The sequence below is a fragment of the Trichosurus vulpecula genome, chromosome 5 (genome assembly GCF_011100635.1).
Source record: "Trichosurus vulpecula isolate mTriVul1 chromosome 5, mTriVul1.pri, whole genome shotgun sequence".
Taxonomy (NCBI): domain Eukaryota; kingdom Metazoa; phylum Chordata; class Mammalia; order Diprotodontia; family Phalangeridae; genus Trichosurus; species Trichosurus vulpecula.
The window spans coordinates 57,423,063-57,443,220 of NC_050577.1; the positions used below are offsets into that span (position 1 = coordinate 57,423,063).

At 36.9% G+C, this 20,158-nt stretch overlaps 1 protein-coding gene across 2 annotated transcripts in view; it reads left to right on the forward strand.

The window, feature by feature from the left end:
* Positions 1–20,158, forward strand: part of SLC39A12 (solute carrier family 39 member 12) — a 114,412-nt gene that overhangs the window by 48,096 nt on the left and 46,158 nt on the right. For both annotated transcript variants that reach the window (XM_036760310.1, XM_036760311.1), the window contains exons 7-8: positions 11,289–11,461; positions 16,116–16,268. In XM_036760310.1, the coding sequence (XP_036616205.1) occupies positions 11,289–11,461; positions 16,116–16,268 (326 nt within the window). The remainder of the gene's footprint in view (positions 1–11,288; positions 11,462–16,115; positions 16,269–20,158) is intronic.

The window sequence follows — 20,158 nt, forward strand, 5'->3', positions numbered from 1 at the left end:
CTGGCTTCCTCCAATTCTTCTCTAATCTCGCTCACACTTCACGTATGATCTCTCTGTCCCATTTCCATGAATGGCTTTCCAAAGAGATTTTGGTTCACACTTTACTTTCTCCTACTTGCAGCAATAGTGGCATTGGGCCATTGGTCCACTTCCTGCTTCATGTCAGGAAAAGCAGAGACTCTCAAAGTCAGACTCTTCTTCCTCCATTGCCTCATCTGTGGGGGGAAAATCCCCGTCTCTAGCCAGAAATCTCTCTGAAGGCAAAGGAAGAGGAAATATCAGAACTCAGGGAAGTATATGTATATATTCCCTGGTTTTCTCAAGTCTCTCTGTTATCTCTTTATTGTGGTGCTCCTGGGGGGCTTAAAAATGTGATTATACATAAGGGTGTGAGGAAGTCAGCTGGCACCAGTTCCAAGAACTGATCATTAAATTTTCACTATGAACATTTGTACCTCAAAAATGAGCAAATGCCATAAATCAGTGCCTAATTTATTGTTTTGTTGATTGTCTAGACTTAAAGTGATGGAGAAAATGTTAATAATGCACATTAAACTTAATAGTGTGTTGTGGGTTCCTTATTTTTCCTCCACATCTGGTTGTTAAATATTTAGCAGCACATCCCTGGTTACACATAATATTATACATATGTTATAACATATAATATATACAAAACATCCATATACTCCCCAAAAATCACAATTCAAGAAATATAAAATCTATGACATCAGATACAGTACATTTAATATATAATAGATAATAACATAAAATATAAAGAAATGAATGAAAGGAGTTGGTCCTTGAAACCTAATCACAGAAAAGGAGCTGATAATGTTTGATTATAAAAACTTAGTAATACCAGATAATGTCTTTACAAAGCATCATAACATGTCACATACAGCATATAATATAAAAGATGTAATAACGTAACACAAAATAAAGCATATAACATCAGAGAACAACTTATAATATGCCATAAAGTGCGTAGTAGAAAATATAATGCACATATCCTGGTTGAATTGAACCATATAAGATGCACCATATAATAAAGCAAACTATAATGCCTAACAAATAACACACAGTATGAGACATGCAATTAACAGCATAAAGGAGCATATTGTTATCCTAATGAAAATATCACACGTAATATGTAAAATATAAAGTATAATGTATAACATAATAGACATTACAAAATTCACAAACAGCATACCATATATCAGATCATATAATATATAATATACAGCATAATACATTATAACAAACATGGGACATATAATTATTGTATGATCCCCATTTTGCACTTATGAAGTTGATTGTTTGAACCCAACAGTAAGATTTTACATTTATCCTTATTATATTTCATATTATTTTATTTGGCCCAAATATCCCATCCAGTCATGATGTGTTTTTGAACCTTGATTCTGTCCTTTGTTGTTTTAGTTTTCCCTCCCAGAATTGTATGGTCTGAAACTTTGATCAGTACACCATTTATGGCTTTATTTAAGTAATTGATAATATGCTGACTAGCAGAGAAACAAACAAAAATTGTTGAGATGCTGCCCTGTATACCTAATTCCAAATTGACATCAAATCATTCATAGTTATTCCTTGGAATTGGCTGTTCAACCAAAAGTGAATCCACCCAATTTTACAATTGTCTATCCAATGTCTATCTTTTCCACAAAAATAAAATGAGGCTTAATAAAATGTTTTACTAAAATCTAGGTAAATTATAGTTACATCATTCTTCTGCTTGGCTGGTTTAAAAAAGTCAATCTTCTCCATATTTTTCCCCAAAGTTGCTTTTAGTAGCTCAGCAACCACACACACCATTTCTTCTAGTACCCATGTATACCATATAAGTATACCATATAATGATATTAATAAATCTAGGGAAATTAAGTTATATATTATTGTATCTCAACTTATCCTAAGTATCAATTCCTTGTTGGTAATTTTTTTCTTACCTTTCCAGGTCAAAGATATTTTCCTTTCCTGGAAATTAATAGAAGCAAAATAAATATCGGGCATCTCTGTCTTCTCTCTACTGTCAATTATCACCATCCCATCTATCTCAAACAGCAGTTATATGCCTTTTTAGTCAATAAAGCTTTAAAAAAAATCAATTTTGTGGTCATTAGATTTCTTGCCAAGTTCACCTAATTCTGAGGTTTAGCAGTCCTGAGACCATTCTTTCAGGACCACCATGCCTTTAAATCAATCCTCTGTTATTCTCCTTTGCTTCTATCTTCTGAATATTTTTAAAAGCATAGGGAGCAGCAAGGTGCCACAGTGGATAGAGCACCAGCCCAGGAGTCAGGTGGACCTGAGTTCAAATATGGCCTCAGACATATAATAGCTGTGTGACTCTGGGCAAGTCACTTAACCCTAATTGCCTCCCCTCTCCAAAAAAAAGTATACATAGGTTGATATATGCATCAACATTAGCCTTTTCAGAAAAGCCTCCTGTTCTTGAAGTCTTTAGAATTTCATTCTTGAAAGTTTCTTATCTGTTTTAGATTGACTTCTACTGAATTTTAATCCTTGACATCCTACTCCGAAACCTTAAAATCTATTCTCTGAAAAAGCCCATTAAAATATTCCCCATTTACCCCTCCTTTTTCACAAATTCTAAAATGAAGTGGTCACTTCTCCCTACCAAGTTTCCCATCCTTTCCTCCTTAGCAACCCTGTTGGTAAGAAACGGACAACAAAAGGATCTCCTCCTTTACTTGTTTTTTCCCCTACCTTTTTAGGATGACATCATTAAGGAAAGCAAGGAAATTATTAGTCACTCTGCTTTTGGCAGAAAGAGAATGCCAACAGATTTCTGTATAATTAAAGTCCGTCATCACCAATAAAGTACAATTCTGTATTAGATTTGTAAGGTTTTCTCTATTATTTTATATTTGCCCTCTTGCTATTGAGGTGGTCTCTAGTATTCTTCTACAGAAATATCGCTCCTATCTCTACCTCTATTGACTTTTACTCATATATTTTTTTCCATTCCCCTACCTCCAAGAGTTGTGAGAATCAAATTAGATAATATTACTAAAGCACTTACCGTGGTTCCTAGCACATAGTAGGCACTACATAAGTGCTATTTATTATGATTCCGATTATTCTCTCTGGTCTCTTTCATGAGAATATCTTCTTAGCATATCATAACACCTTTTAATCAATTATAGAAATACAAAATATACAATGATATAATACACCATAGCAATATAATACACAACATAGCATATTATACTACATATATCACAACGTATGATATGACATAAAACTCGAATCATAAAAATCTCATATCTAACATACAACCTAAGTATAAAATATTATATACCATCTGGCATAAGATACAGTATAACCAAATATACACTGTAGCATATGTAACACATGAAATAATACACACACATTACATAAAATGTACATTGAAAAGATTTATAACATACAAGATAAGAAAAGTATACTTCGTATCATGTATAACACAACAATATAACAGAACACAAAATGTATAGCATAACACAAAAAACAATATGTAATTTAAACGTGTATTGCAACAGCTGTAACAATGTGACAATACAAGTGAGCATTCAGTATATTATCGAATGTACACCGCAGCCATGTCATATAATCACACCAGCCATAGCATGAATAAAGCACAAGCTATGTATCGTGTCATAACCTAAAGCATAACTTTTAACATAAAGCACATCATATAGCATGACCTAAAACAAAACACACATGACATGCCATAATAGATGTAACATGCAACAAGATGCAACATAAACTATAGATGATGATACATATTTCCAATAATAATTAGAATAATGATAATTCAACAGACATTGTAACATGCATGCAACATAAAACAAAACACAACTTTACATTATAACATAGCAGGCAATATAGAACTCGGCACAAATCACGGCATTGTGTAGCATACGACATACAGATATCCATAACCAGATATGTAAATGTAACATAGGACATATCTTGCATATTTAGTATAGGTATAGCCTATGTACACGTAATATGATATATAATATCCCATGAACATGTAATGCATATCATGCATGTTTGTGTATGTGTATATATATGCTAACATACAACATGACCCACAATATTCTGATTATAACACAACATGTATGACATGTAATCTAAAACCTATAGTATAGCATAAAATTAAATATTATCAGTTCTATCACATGAAGCATATATGACACAGAATATGAAATCATATAAAGCAAGGTACATCATAAACATGAATCTATAGCAAAAAATCTATAACACACAACACATGTTAACATCCCATGAAACTTCAGTCATTTTAAGGGCTCTGACCTGTGATTTCATCAAGGTAGGGAATTCACAGTGAGGACATCCTTTTACCAATGCAGATCAGTCCCTGAGTTCTAGATAATTCATTGGTATCCCTGAGAACTAAAGTAACTTGCCCCAAATCACAAGTTACTGTGCATCAGAAGTGAGACTTGAACATAGTGTTCTTGACTATGAAGCCAGCTTTCTATTAACCAGGCCATGCTGTCTGTCACCTTGCAATAAACTTAAAATATAGCACAAAATAATACAACAGATAGCCTACATGCAATACTTTTTTTCCTCTTAAAGACCAACCTTAACTCCAAATTACTCTGGTTCTTATTGATTGGCTAACAATAGCTCCCAGGACAAGCCCTATTTGGACATTGTTTGGGCCCCCATTGGCTCAGAATGAAAGTAAATAGCGTTTGTTTCTCTTTGGGCCAGAAACCCTGAGGGTCTTCCCCTCCCAAATCAATATTTTTTGGCTAGGTAAAGAGGCTGGCCTCAGTTCTTATTAAGCCTTAATTACGGAATGAGTGTTGCTTGAGAAGGCCAAGGTCCTCCACTGAATCCTGGGCCATCTTCAGTTGTCCTGATCTTTATCTTGCCCCTGGACACAGATGGCTTCAAAAGAGAAAGTGAGGCTGGTGACTTTGCACAGCCCTCCCTCACTTAAATCCACTTCACTTGCATGTCATGGCCTCTTTTCATCATGTCATGGTCCTTTTTGAGAACAAGGACGAAGAACAATAACAACATGCAACATATAAAATAACACCCATCACATAATTCACAATAGAAGATAACATAAAACGTATCATATTATAGCCTAGTATACAAAATACCATGCAACAATATAATGTTATTCTAGAACATGTAACACAAAACTACAACATGGTACACAATAGTTCATATCATATTACATCATATTACTTTATGACATGACACGACATTCCTAAGTTTTGTATTACATCCCAATACTCCTTCACCTTTTAGCCAAATTACATTATGATAAAATACATTGATTTCTGGAAATAATATGGAAGTTGACAAGTTGCCTGTGTTCACTTGTGCCTGCCTTGAAGGATGCTCATGTAGACTTGCGTACTTCAAGCCAGATCTAAGTGCCATTGAATAGTCCTGTGCCCTGTTAAAGGTCACATCTGTTTTTAATCAATGAATTCCAACTCTATTATTGCCAGAAAATAGCCTCCTTATTCCAGTAACATGAATCACTGCCTCTCCTTTTCCTAAGACCTGTAGAGTTGTCTGCCTGGAGATGAATGTTTGAGGGGTATGTTTTGCACTCCATCCTATTCAAATAAGAATATAGTGTCAATAAAAAATAAATAGGCAAATAATCAAAATGAAATAAATGAAAATAAATAAAGAAATAATACTGAAATAAATATTGCCATATTTAGCTGAGCAGATAAATGCCTGCTTCCTTATCATTCTCTTAGCAAGAGCTTTCACTGTTAACAGTGAATCTGTTCCAAATGGTATATCACAATGACCCCAACTCTAAAGGAGTCCTTTAGACACAGAACCACATGCTGTTTCTTCTCCAGCCTTCTCATTCTTCTGGAACTGATAGTATCTATAGTGCATCTTCATTTCTGTGTATCGCTTTTAAAGTCAGGCCCTTTGGCTTCCACGTTCAAAGTAGAAGGGAATTTCTAGCTTCTGTTTCTCATATGTCCCATTTTAATAAGTTCAAGGGGACTTGCATGTATCCCAAAGTTCAAACTCAACACAAATATCAATTAACTACAAAAGATAACACCCAAATAAATATCAGAACGAAAGTGATCACTATAGCTGCTTACAATCCAATATCAGTCACCTTAACATTTCCCAGTTAGGGATTCTGGTCCTAAAATCTAATTTATCCATCCAAATCCAAATCAGACCCAACTTTGATTTATCTTTAGTAGTCCATCACATCTTCAGTTGCCAACATCAGACTTTTCCAAGACTATCCATCCCCTTAATATTGTCTGCATTCAAAAAGGGACCAGTGGAGAAAATGAGAATGTGCTCCAAAAATGATCTGTTAGTTAAAACCAGTTTTCCAAAATCTGTAGTGTTTCTGTAATATTTTTTTTTCAGAATCATTGCATTGAAATCTTCCAACAGGATCCCATCCTCCAGTTTTAGAAATAGATCCCAGATACCAACAATGCTGTTAATATTCAAATGGATTCATAATCTCATCGATCTAGATGTTCCCTTCAATGAAGTAGATCTCAATCCATTCATACCTGTTCGTCTTCTGTAACTTTGGTCCATGTCATCCCATAAGTTCATTTCAGGATGTCCACCCAATGCACCTGAGGCTTTCTTTGCCTTCTCCTGGCATTCCAAGGATGACAGGGGAGCATTCTGATTTTCTGTCTGTTATCCACCACCCACTCCAACCTGTCTTTTCTTCCTCTCATATAGTTCCTTATGGATAGCTTTTACTCCTAGTCTTCCTAGTCTTCAGAATTCCTTGTTGATTATATGTTGCGGCCTGCTTACACCTACTCTTATTAATCCTAATTAAAATTCAAACCCAAATAAAACAAAATAATTTACCACTACCAATTATAGTCTAATCAGATTAACTTGAATGCATTTCCAATTTATTCATATGGATGAAGTACCCCATGCCCACATCTCTAACTTTTGGCATTCTATGTTGGTTGCCTTCAAAAATCATCACAGAAATTTGAATCAAATTCAATGTGTACTGCCTCAGTGTAGTTGGGTCCCTCTTTTCCTATCAATGAAAATCAATCAAATAGGCTACTGATAATCAATTTCATCTCAAATAGTAAAATGGATACCATTAGAATTATATAAAAGCTTATTTTCTATGACATTATAATTTGCATCTCTGTCAGATCAAATTTTCCACATTGTGTATCTACATATGTATATGTATATATTGCCTATATGTATGTATGCATATGCACATATACATATGTATAATCCTGATTAATTTAACCAAATGCAAAATATATAAAAAATAATTATTCAGCATGAAGTCATTTGCCAGCTCATGCTCTCATCTCAAAACATCATTCAGCTGCTTATTGTTTGATCCTCTTTTTAGACAGAAATTTGCAACGCAGAGAAACTCATCCTGATTAATAAGTATCACTATAATATAATTAATTTAGGGTCTGAAACTTACTGTCCTGTGCTGGACAGGTTTAAGAAGGTAAGCTAACATTTTCTAATCCAAAATCCGAATCTTTAATTCAGAAGACAAATGAACTTCCCATTCAAATGAGTGCTCTTCCCAATTAAATACTGATCTAAATTCATGAAGCCCTTTGTTTTTTTTTCCTTCACTAAAAATGTCAGCATTCACCAAAACCCTCATTTGTAGAATCAGAAATCTTATGTAATTTCTAACTTCCCACTTCATTCCCAATTTTCCATTGCTGAAGAAAAACAACAAACTTATCCCAAACCAAATCAATTCTGACATGCTGGTATACATACATTTAAACACACACACACATTCAGATTTAACACTGAACTCTAAAATCATCCCTAGTAACCATTTATTTAAGGGACTATACCAAGTCCTTAGGCAAATATAAGCAGAGGCAGTGTCCCACAGGGCTGAATTTAGCCAATTTTCCTTAATTAAAACCTGTCAGTCATATAGTGCCTATAAAACAGAATGTATATATCAATAGAAAACCTCTCACCAACTCCATCAAATCCTCCCCACTGCCAGGTTCAGCACTTTGAAGAAAGTCTCCTTCCCTGGAGAGCAGCTCCTGGAGATTCTTGACTGGGCAAAAATTAAAACCGTGCAGTCAGGACATATATGTTCTCCAGGTTGATGCTGAGAAAATCACTATCCCACCCGACTCATACTATACATCCCTTTCTAAATTCTTTTCATAGTTATCTTAACTCTTGCCTGAAATAGTGCTTCTTGGTCTCCTGTGGGCTTTGACCATCAACACATCCAAATCTCTTTTGTGAATGAAGCATCCCAGATTTTTAGCAAACAGTTCACCAAGCAAATTTTATGGTCTTGTGCCTCTGGTAACCCCAATCTCCTGGACTTTTTCCCCTATCTTTCCCACACCCCAACAGGATCCCAAGGCTTTCTTAACCTAATATGTTATTCAGCATTGCAATATACTTAGTTACTAGATTTGTCTCCTCAAAATTCTTGCTCTTTAAACTTACAGCTTCCTTTTTCAGAAGGAATTTCTTACCTTTTCATTCTCTTCTCTTACCGAGGCAGACTGTGTCAGCTCATTAAAGACCACAAAGAAAAACCGCAACCTCCTCACAGGCAGAAGTTCCTCAAGTCTACTTGCTTTCCAAACCTGACCTTACCTTCATTCTAGAACTTTCTGGAACATTCCAGAATATTCTGCTTGTCACCAACTGCTGTTATATAATATGAACATTACATAATGTATTCCCTTGGAGGCTTATGTGACATCTCCAAAGTAAGGTTGAAATGTTACTGGAGATTGCTCCTGAGAAGATAAGTTACCACCCTGTGTCTTCAGAAAACACTTGACTCCTAGGGTCCTTCCTCTCTCTGACTGGAAAGGGTAGAGGGTGGACATCTGTGAGTTTCTTTCACATTCTCTATTTAAGGAGGCCTGGACAGACATACCTTGTAACTTCTCACCTGGCCACTCTTCTGGACTTTCCCAAAATCTCTAGAAACATAAGTCCCTGAAAGGTCAAATCAGCTCTGAGACTCACACCTTCTCATTGCCCTCCATGGAGAGGATAGAGTGGACATCTGGGAGAGTTACAGAGGTTCCCAAACTTATTTGATCTACCATTCCTTTTTTAAAGAAATTACTTGGGGCCCCTCTGGAAATCTACTTTCTTTAGTCGTTTAACTTTTTAAAATTTGTATCATTTCCAAAAAATATATAATTTTTTAAAATGATGCATCTTCAATTTAATCCTTTATTATAAATTTGTGGGGGTTTTCTCACACTGAAATTTTGATAATGCAATACTGTGTCATGTAACCATATAGTATCATATTGTAAGCAAGTCATTACACACACATATTCCTGCCAATGCATGTTGGACTTCCCAACATTGTGTGACAGGTTCACCTTCCAATACTTGCTTGTTAAGACCTATCAGTGGACTTGACTGCTAATTGGTTATAATTTGCACTTTGTGTTTATTTGGAAAATAACATGATCCCTATGACTTTAATTCTATTAATATAACAGATGAAACATGTACCAACAGTTTTTTTAAAATTTTCTTCTCTTCTTCCCTTATGCTTCCACTGCCCCCTTATTTTTATTCAATGCCCTCCAGTTGCGCCCGAGGCTACTACTGCCTCCCCCCCAGATCATTCCAGTACCCTCTGGGGGCAGTATCACCCACTTTGGGGACCTATGGCCAAGGCAAACACCATTTTTCACCTGGCTGAAGGACATTATTATGACCGCATGCTTGGAACTCTCCCTCCCTTCAAATCCCCTTTTCAGATTCTTTTTTGAGAGCAGGAACCATCTTTTGCCTTTCTTTGTATCGCCAGGGCCTAGTCCAGTTTATTGACTGACCTGAGGGAAGTAAGTATTATCCTCAGAAGCCTCCTTATGTCATTCTTCCCTGCTCAGCCAAACTCCATGTCAGCAAAGTGATCCATTATCTGTTCTAACTTCATTACTAACTGACAACAAAAATAAGTTCATTTCTTCTGCCTCTTTTTGATATCTTAAAATTGCCAGAATAGAACCTAGAGATCACTTTTTATCAACTAACGATCACAAGAAGAAATTCTGTCTTCAATCTCTGATTAAATTTTTGTTTCCTTTGTAACAGTTCCTTGAATAGTCTGTGCTTTTCTCCATCTTGTTGGGTTTTTTTTTAAATCCTTATTTTCTTTTTCAAGGTGACAACTAGTTTTTTTTAATCTATCCCACTCCTGACACCATTTTCTTCTTTTCCACTGTAAGTATTCCTTCCTTCCAAATGTCTTTCCATATTTCTGGTGACCTGCTCTCAAAGACTGCCAGACTAACAAATCTGCAATACCATTTTTCCTTTTATTACTCAAGTTGTAAAGGCTTCAATGTTTATCAAATAAACTTTCTAATTCCTTAAAACTCGATCCAAAGTAGAGGGTGGAATGTTAAATGAGGCAAAATCTCTTTTTTTCTCCAGGGTCTAGGATCTGTCCTACATATTAAGTTTTTAAAGGTAGACTGTGGGTCTCCATTTTCCTCATCCAAAACTTGAATCCCTGCCCTGGGAGTATATTACAGCAACTAAATATATTCTCAAGGATTTTTACAACAGATATTACATTATAAACACTCACCAAGTCTTCCAGACTCTTCATAAATTCAACGAGCCAGTCAAAAAGCATTTATTAAGTACTTTCCATGTGCTAGGCACTCTGGTCCATTCAACTTATAGCTTTTAAGTTGGCACTCAGGTGACCCCCATACCAACCTTTTCCAGTCCTTAGTTAAAATATTTGGGACACAGAATAACATGTCCTCAGAAAATGAAATGGAGTTTAATTCCTCCATCTGGTATGGCCCTGCTAAATGAGATGGTATTAGGGAACCAAAGAAAAATCTCAACCTCTGTACAAGTACAGCTCCCTTGCAATTCATTTGCTTTCATACCTAGTGTTATACATCTTCTGGAATACTCCTGAATGTTCCACTTTGAGTCAACGATCGTTTCAAAATAACCTATTACCTTGATGTTTAGATGACATCCCCAAAGTGGGACTGAAGTGTCATCGTCCCTAGGAAGTAGGAGCAACACTATTTACCATTCTCTCATTGTAATTAAATGGAAATTCTTAAATACTTCTCCATTTTTATTGAGTATTATAACTATGACTGTTTCTATAAAGACAGTTTCCCCTAGCATGGTCTCTGGCTCTTTGCACAATATGAGAATGAATAGGGAGTAACTGACATTTTCATCTTCTTTTGATCTAGAATATGGCTACAGTACTGCAGCTGTTTTACTCATCACGGTGGGTTCTATGTTTGGAACAACTCTCATCCTTTTCAGCAACTGTGAGGAAAACTACAAACTTGTTTTACAACTCTTTGTGGGTTTAGCTGTTGGAACCCTCTCTGGTGATGCCCTGCTCCATCTAATTCCTCAGGTAACTACCCTATGTCGAATTCTTGTTTCCTTTTAAAAAATCTTTAGCTCTTGGAGAAGCTATACCTTTTCCTAAAGCCTCACCAGGTTATTCAGATAAACAAATTCAGCGGCAAATGATGTCCTGAGGAATAGAAGTTTTTAAGTCCTTTTCACAATGATAGGGGAGGAGTAAAGTTAACATGGAGCCCTTTACTACCTTACCCTGACATTTCTCAGTGGACAGGACAGGCCTCTGAGCATTTGGAAAGCAAACTCTTGGCCCTGTCTGCATCTGGAGTTAGCTGCACAAACTACTAGCAACATTGTGAGTCTCCCAGAATCTTTCACCAGCAACTTGAAGAAAAGAACTCTCAGGATTCTTTGTCTAGTGCAAATTGTACCACTCCTATGTGTGGACTTCCTTATGATCCAGCTAGGGAGGAAAGTTGCCCAGAAATAGCCCCTTACGGATCAATATGGAATAGGTCTTTTAAGAATTCACAGATGCTTTTGACACACAAGCCCTTAAATCAATCAACCAATTAGTCAACAAATAATTACTAAGTACTTATCATTAGGTAAGCAGGCTCCAGGAATATGCAGGGTACTAGGGTATGCTCTGCCAACTCCTTACAGATGTTGAGGGCATTAAATACCTGTGCTCTGGTAGATCCATTTGTCAAGACTTTGGTCATACCCTTCCACAATGAACTAGCACAGGTGGTAATGGATACTGACCACTCCTGCTCATCTAACAAGAATATTAAGACCTACCTTTGGCCATAGTCAAAGTATAATTAGCACCTTCTAATATAGAGAGGTTGAGAGGCAGCATGCTGTGATTTAGAGGCTGGATTCAAGTCTCATCTCTGACGTATACTTGTTGTTCGCCCTGATGTCAAACTTAAAGGACAGATAATATCCAGCTTCCCTCACTATCCATCTTTGGCTTTATCATTCTATGTCTGGCCTGAAGAGACTAACATCCTGTACGAAAAGGAGAACAAGTAGCCAAATGTCAGTAATACCCTTCCCAAAAAGGACAGCTGTATATATCTATTTTGTTTTTTTATTTTTTTAATTTTTTTTATTTAATATATTTAGTTTTCAGCATTGATTTTCACAAGAGTTTGGATTACAAATTTTCTCCCCATTTCCACCCTCCCCCTTACTCCAAGATGGTGTATATTCTGGTTGCCCTGTTCCCCAGTCAGCCCTCCCTTCTGTCACCCCCCTCCCCTCTCATCCCCTTTTCCCTTCCTTTCCTGTAGGGCAAGATAAATTTCTATGCCCCATTGCCTGTGTATCTTATTTTCTAGTTGCATGCAAAAACACCTTTTATTTTTTGAATATCTGCTTTTAAAACGTTGAGTTCCAAATTCTCTCCCCTCTTCCCTTCCAACCCACCCTCCCTAAGAAGTCAAGCAATTCAACATAGGCCACATGCATATCATTATGTATAACCCTTCCACAATACTCATGTTGTGAAAGACTAACTATATTTTGCTTCTTCCTAACCTATCCCCCTTTATTGAATTTTCTCCCTTGACCCTGTCCTTTTTTGAAAGTGTTTGTTTTTGATTACCTCCTCCCTCATCTGCCCTCCCTTCTATCATCCCCCCTTTTTTATCTTCTTCCTCCTTCTTTCCTGTGGGGTAAGATACCCAACTGAGTATGTATGGTATTCCCTCCTCAGGTCAAATCTGATGAGGGCAAGATTCACTCATTCCCCCCTCACCTGCCTTCTCTTCCTACACAACTGCTTTTTCTTGCCACTTTTATGCAAGATAATTTACCCCATTCTATCTCTCCCTTTCTCCCTCTCTCAATATTTTCCTCTCTCATCCCTTAATTTGATTTTATATCTTTTAGATATCATCCCTTCATCTTCAACTCACCCTGTGCCCCCCCCTCTCTCTCTGTATATATGTATATATATATATACACATATACATATATGTATATACACATACATAAATACATACATACATGCACATATATATACATACACACACACATATATATACATATATATGTATATATATGTATATATATGCATATTCCCTTCAGCTACCCTAATACTGAGGTCTCATGAATCATACACATCATCTTTCCATGTAGGAATGTAAACAAAACAGTTCAGCTTTAGTAAGTCCCTTGCGATTTCTTTTTCTTGTTCTTTTTCTTGATTTCCTTTTCATGCTTCTCTTGATTCGTGTGTTTGAAAGTCAAATTTTCTATTCAGCTCTGGTCTTTTCACTGAGAAAGCTTGAAAGTCCTCTATTTTATTGAAAGTTCATATTTTGCCTTGGAGCATGATACTCAGTTTTGCTGGGTAGGTGATTCTTGGTTTTAATCCTAGCTCCATTGACCTCCGGAATATCGTATTCGAAGCCCTTCGATCTCTTAATGTAGAAGCTGCTAGATCTTGGATTATTCTGATTGTGTTTCCACAATACTCAAATTGTTTCTTCCTGGCTGCTTGCAGTATTTTCTCTTTGATCTGGAAGCTCTGGAATTTGGTGACAATATTCCTAAGAGATTTCTTTTTGGGATCTATTTGAGGAGGCAATCTGTGGATTCTTTCAATTTCTATTTTGCCATATGGCTCTAGAATATCAGGGCAGTTCTCCTTGATAATTTCTTGAAAGATGATATCTAGGCTCTTTTTTTTGATCATGGATTTCAGGTAGTCCAATAATTTTTAAATGATCTCTCCTGGATCTATTTTCCAGGTCAGTGGTTTTTCCAATGAGATATTTCACATTGTCTTCTATTTTTTCATTCCTTTGGTTCTGTTTTATAATATCTTGGTTTCTCATAAAGTCACTAGCTTCCACTTCCTCCAATTTAATTTTTAGGGTAGTATTTTCTTCAATGGTCTTTTGGACCTCCTTTGCCATTTGGTTAATTCTGCCTTTCAAGGCATTCTTCTCCTCACTGGGTTTTTGGAGCTCTTTTGCCATTTGAGTTAGTGTATTTTTTAAGGTGTTGTTTTCTTCAGTATATTTTTCAGTATTTTTTTGGGTCTCCTTTAGCAAGTCATTGACTTGTTTTTCATGGTTTTCTCACATCCTTCTCATTTCTCTTCCCAATTTTTCCTCTACTTCTCTAACTTGCTTTTCCAAATCCTTTTTGAGCTCTTCCATGGCCTGAGACCAGTTCATGCTTTCCTTGGAGGCTTTTGTTGTAGGCTCTTTGACTTTGTTGACTTCTTCTGGCTGTATGTTTTGGTCTTCTTTGTCACCAAAGAAAGATTCCAATGTCTGAGACTGAATCTGGGTGCGTTTTCACTGCTTGGCCATGTTCCCAGCCAACTTACTTGACCTTTGAGTTTTTCAGTGGGTTATGACTGCTTGTAGAGTAAAGAGTACTATGTTCCAAGCTTGGGGGGATGTGCTGTTGATTTCAGAGCTATTACACCCAGCTCTGCCACACCAGCACTCCTCCTTCCCCAAGAACCCCCAACCCACACTGAACTTAGATCTTCAGCAGGGTCTGCACTCCTGCTCTGATCCGCTACTTAATTCCTCCCACCAGGTGGGCCTAGAGCTGGAAGCAACTACAGCTGTAGTTCTGTAGCTGCCCCACCTCTGCTGCCCCTGGGGGCAGTGGCTGAACCTCAGACTCCTTCTTTCTCTCTGTCTCCAGCAGCTTTTCTCACTAACCTGCTCTGTTGTCTTTGGTGTTTGTGGGTTGAGAAGTCTGGTAATTGCTGCAGCTCACTGATTCAGGGTGCTAGGGCATGCTGTGCCCGGTTCCTGGTCTGGTTGGTCCGTGCCACCCACACTGGGCTCTGCTCCATTCCACTCCACTCCCAGCTCTGTGCGGGATAGACCTTACCCAAAGACCATCCAGGCTGTCCTGGGCTAGAGCCCTGCTTCCCTCCGCTATTTTGTGGGTTCTGCAGTTCTAGAATTGGTTCAGAGCTATTTTTTATAAGTTTTTGGAGGTACTTTGAGGGGAGCTCATGCTAGTCCCTGCTTTCTAGCTGCCATCTTGGCTCCGCCCCTGTATATATCTATTTTGGGCTTCAATTTAATATTAAGTGATTAGCCTTATAACTGGTTCAACTGCAACAAAGTAAGACAAACCATTTAACATACACCACTCTTCTTCTTTCCCAGTAGAATGTAAGTTCCTCCAAGTTTGGGACTTTCATTTTTTTTTCTTTTTATCCCTAATACCTAGCAGAGTGACTGGTATTTGATAAGTATCTGCTGATTTGAATTAAGTTAAGTTGAATCATCATGTACCAAAAAATGAACCACTCCTCTTAGATCAATCTGGGCATGAAATCAACTCAAAAGAACTGACTGGACAAATTGAAATAGCACTAATTTGGGGGAGAGAATCCAGCCAAAGGACTGGGAATGCAGAAGAAGAGATAATACCTAGGAATGTAAAGCTCAAGAACAATTCTCCTTATTAAAGATTCAATGTCTAAATTGGTCCTCTTGTTTCTTTTCCATATTGTTGTACTTAATGCTTACTAAAGCTTATGGTACAACTAGAAACATTCCATCAAAACATACCGTTCTTGGCAGCACAAAGGAATGTTCCTGGATTTTCCCAGCATGCAAATTGACTGTACTCAGCAAATGGATCTATCATTGATATTTAAATAAAATAAAAACCATTCATTTCTACCTGTTTTGTGTGCCTGTTCCTAGATTCTTGGCTTGCATAAGCAGGAAGCTCAAGAGTTGGGACATTTCCATGAAGGAAAAGATTATATTTGGAAACTATTGGGATTAATTGGAGGAATCCATGGATTTTTTCTGATAGAAAAATGTTTCCTACTTTTCATATCACCAAACACCAAGGTAAATTATTTACAACTATGTCATGCCCATACTGTGGGATTTTTATAATTTTTATGTGATGTATAATTTTTTTTCTTTTTTTACAAAAACATAAAAGGTTAACATCTGGAAAGAGTCTTAAAGAGAACCTTGTCTAACATCCTTACTTTACATACAAGAAAATGGAAGGTCAGAAAGGAAAATCAACATGTCCATGGTTTCATAATGCTAGTCAACAGAAGAGCCAAGATTAGAACACAAACCATTCCACACTGTCTTATTTTGGAAAAATTATATATAAGTGGTGAAGCCCTATTTCCTGAATCACTGAGATTGTTATAACCTGCAAGTTCTTCATAAATTGGCGCTTTTGTTTAAACATCTAGAAAAGGATGATGTTTTTGTTTAAATATTTCTAGAAAGACAGCAAGAAAGATGACCGTGGAGTTCTGAAGAACTAGTTTCAAGTCCTGCCTCTTAGAAGTAATGGATATGTGACTTTGGCCAAGTCACTTAGCTTTTCAGTGTTCTAGGCAACTCTCTAAGATTACTTAAGTTTCAGAGCAAGTGAGCAGGTACTTTTGTGTTAGAAGAATGCATTTCCTCTCTTAGAATTCCCTATTAAATCCCAGACCCCATCCAAAAGCAAAGGTACTTAATTTACTTTTCATAGCTAGTCATCAAAAAGCTTCCTTGTGAAACTGGGGCCCTCTTCACTGATCTCTAATATGGGAGGTTGTGGCAGGGCAGGGAGGAGGGAAACAGAACCAGTGAGAGCTCAAACCAATGGCAGCAGTGCTAAGGGACAGCCCAACCCCACAAGGTTAGGGGATTCATACTCTGCTTGGCTTTGAGAGAGTGGGCCAGAGCACACCTATTCCATGCTATTTTATTTTCACTGGTACCACACGTTGGTTACCTGGGACACCAGGAGAGGGACCCTTATTGGTCAAAGCACTGATATACATACATACACACACACACACACACACACACACACATATATACACACACACATATATATACACATATATTCATATATACACACACATATATATACATATATACATATACATATATGTGTATATAGCCTCTATAGTCACAGGTCTCGAGCTTACCCTGGATGATCTTTGCAAGGACAATAAAAAGTTGTGGTCCAGGGAAGAATTATAACACTTTCACCTTAGATGGGCTTGAGCAATTCCCTGGAGGACATCCCTACGATGCTGTGTACCAGTGTACACAGTGCTGGTTGGAAGACAAGACCCAGGTGAAATTATTATCTCCTTGGTAGAAATGAGATTTTATCTTTCTTCTGAGCCACAAGGCCTATTTATTCATGTATATCTTGTCTCCATTAACCCGTAAAACTTCCCCAACTGTTTCATTGTTTGCTTTGTTAAATATGTTTGCTTGCTTAAGAAAGGCTTCCTTGGGTGGTTTGGAAACTGGAACATGCTACATTTTGGAGTCAGAGATAATTATTCAATAAGGAGCAATTACCCAATGAAGAATGAAGAATTCAAATGCATAGACAATAGCCAACTTTTGAATGATTAGTTTCCTAAGGAAAAAATGCAAAAATGCACCAAATGTCTGATAATTTTATATATGAAAGATTTATAAGTGAAATGATACAGACTAGGTGGTACAGTTAAAATGTGTTCAATTTGGAGTTAAAAGAGCTGAGTTGAAATCTCTGCTCTGCCGCTCCCTGTGTGATCTTGGTTCAACTCAGCCACCATGAGATTCATTTTTGTTAAATATAAAATGAGATATTTGGACTAGAAAATCTCTGGGGTCCCTTCTGTCTCTACATCTATGATCCTGTGATCTCAGAGAATAGAACTGTGGCAAGATACAGAATCATTAGCTTCTCAGAGTTGGAAGGAATCTTGGGGGTCAGTTAGTCCAATTCCCTATCTGAAGCCAGAATTTCCTCCAGAAAAATCCTGAGAAGTGGTTATATAGCCTTCATTGGCTGATTTCCAAAGACAGAGAACAATATTGGTAGCTTATTCCATTTTTGTATAGCTCTAATAGTTAGGAAGTCTTTCCTTATCAAAATTTGCTTCCTTTTCATTTCTACCTCTAACACTGGGACCATGCAAAACAAATCTGTTCCCTCTTCCACATGGCAGCCTTTCAAATATTCGAAGAAGGCTTTCATGCTCCTCTAGGTCTCCTCTTCTCCAATTAAATATCCCTAGTTTCTTTAGAGGATCCTCACATGACATAATTTTTAGTCCCCTTGCCATCTTGGTCAAGCTGCCTTGTATGTGCTCCAAGTTTACAATATCCTTCATAAATGATGGTACCCAGAATAAAACACAGCATTGTACCAGTATTGACCTGTCTAGGATGGAGTACAATGGTTCTATCACCTCTCTAGTTTCAGACATTCTGCTTACTAAGGCATTCTAAGATAGACTACTTTTTCACTGCTAAATTGTACCATTAATACACACTGAGCTTTCACTCCACTCCAATGATTTGTTTAAATGCAAACGTGTTGAACATCTCTTTATCTCCAAAAACTATGGTAAAATGAAGAAGTACATCTTATAGCCTTAAAAAATTAAGGCTAAAATGGTCACATAAATAAAAAGGTATGGTTTCAGATCGATAATGTATGTTGTTTCTCCTCATTGTTACATGTTATAAAAATAAAATAACTATTTGAGGGACACCAAAAGTGTGTGTGTGTGTGTGTGTGTGTGTGTGTGTGTGTATGTTTTAAGCTCGGGGAGCTTTCTGTTACCCAACCATCCAAATACCTTACTAATAGCTTATATGTATATAGTTCTTTTTTCCCATATACATTCTCTTACTGAAGCCTCAAAACAGTCCCAAGAAAGTAGGTGATACAACTGTCACCCCCAGTTTGTAGATGATTGTGAGGCCTATCTATGTTTAGTAAGACGTGGAGCTGGGATTCAAATCCATATTCTCTGACTCCCAAGTTCCATTCCTTTGCTTAGACTTACCTTAGACCTCAGACTCTTCCCTTACCTACCACTTCTTCAACGGTTCTGATATTAACGAGTGACTTAAATAAAATATCGTGGCTATAAGGAAGCATTAATTAGCATCCTAGAGATAAAAAACATTTGAACTGCAGCTTTTCCTTCCCACTTTTATTTAAAGTGTTTCTTGGCTCTCAGAATGATTCCTCTGTGTCCACACTAATATACTATAGTAGAGAGGAAAGGTAAGGGTAAAAACTGCTTTGTCATGTCCCTGAACTAGCAAAATAAGCTAGGGAGACAACATGTATTCTAAGGGGAGAATGGGAATACAGCCAAGAGAGAAACACGACAGTTTAGAATATTTAATACTTTGGCCTTTACTAAGATTGTCTCTGTGTATCAAAGCTTCCTCTCAATGAATTCCCTGTAAGGAATAGGCTTTAAAATACTCGCACAATTAATGTCGGGCATCGTGTAGAATGAGGAGGCTGACAATATTTCAATGATAATTCTGTTTGCATTTTAAGTTGTATAAGTTTCTTTGTTTTCTACAGGGTGAGCTTCGACTTTAATTTGTGTTATCTGGGTACGTTTGGGGCTGTCAATATTTCAATGATAATTCTGTTTTTCTTTCAAGTTGCACAAGTTTCTTTGTTTTCTACAGGGTGAGCTTCGACTTTAATTTGTGTTATTTGGGTACATCCATCAAAAAACACACAAATTATAAGCTTTTAGCAAGTATGGCTGTTGAACAAGCTCATTCTTCTTGCAGACAATGTAAAAACCCACTGCTGTTCTTGTCCTTAATCTCAACCAGCAATTTTCAGTGTTTAATTTCAAAAGCCCCCAATCACCTTGAAGTTGTGAGCATTCCTGCCTAATTTTTCAGACTAGGCTTGGAGTTTTACAAGCCAAAGTCCATTAACAATTTTTTATCACAGC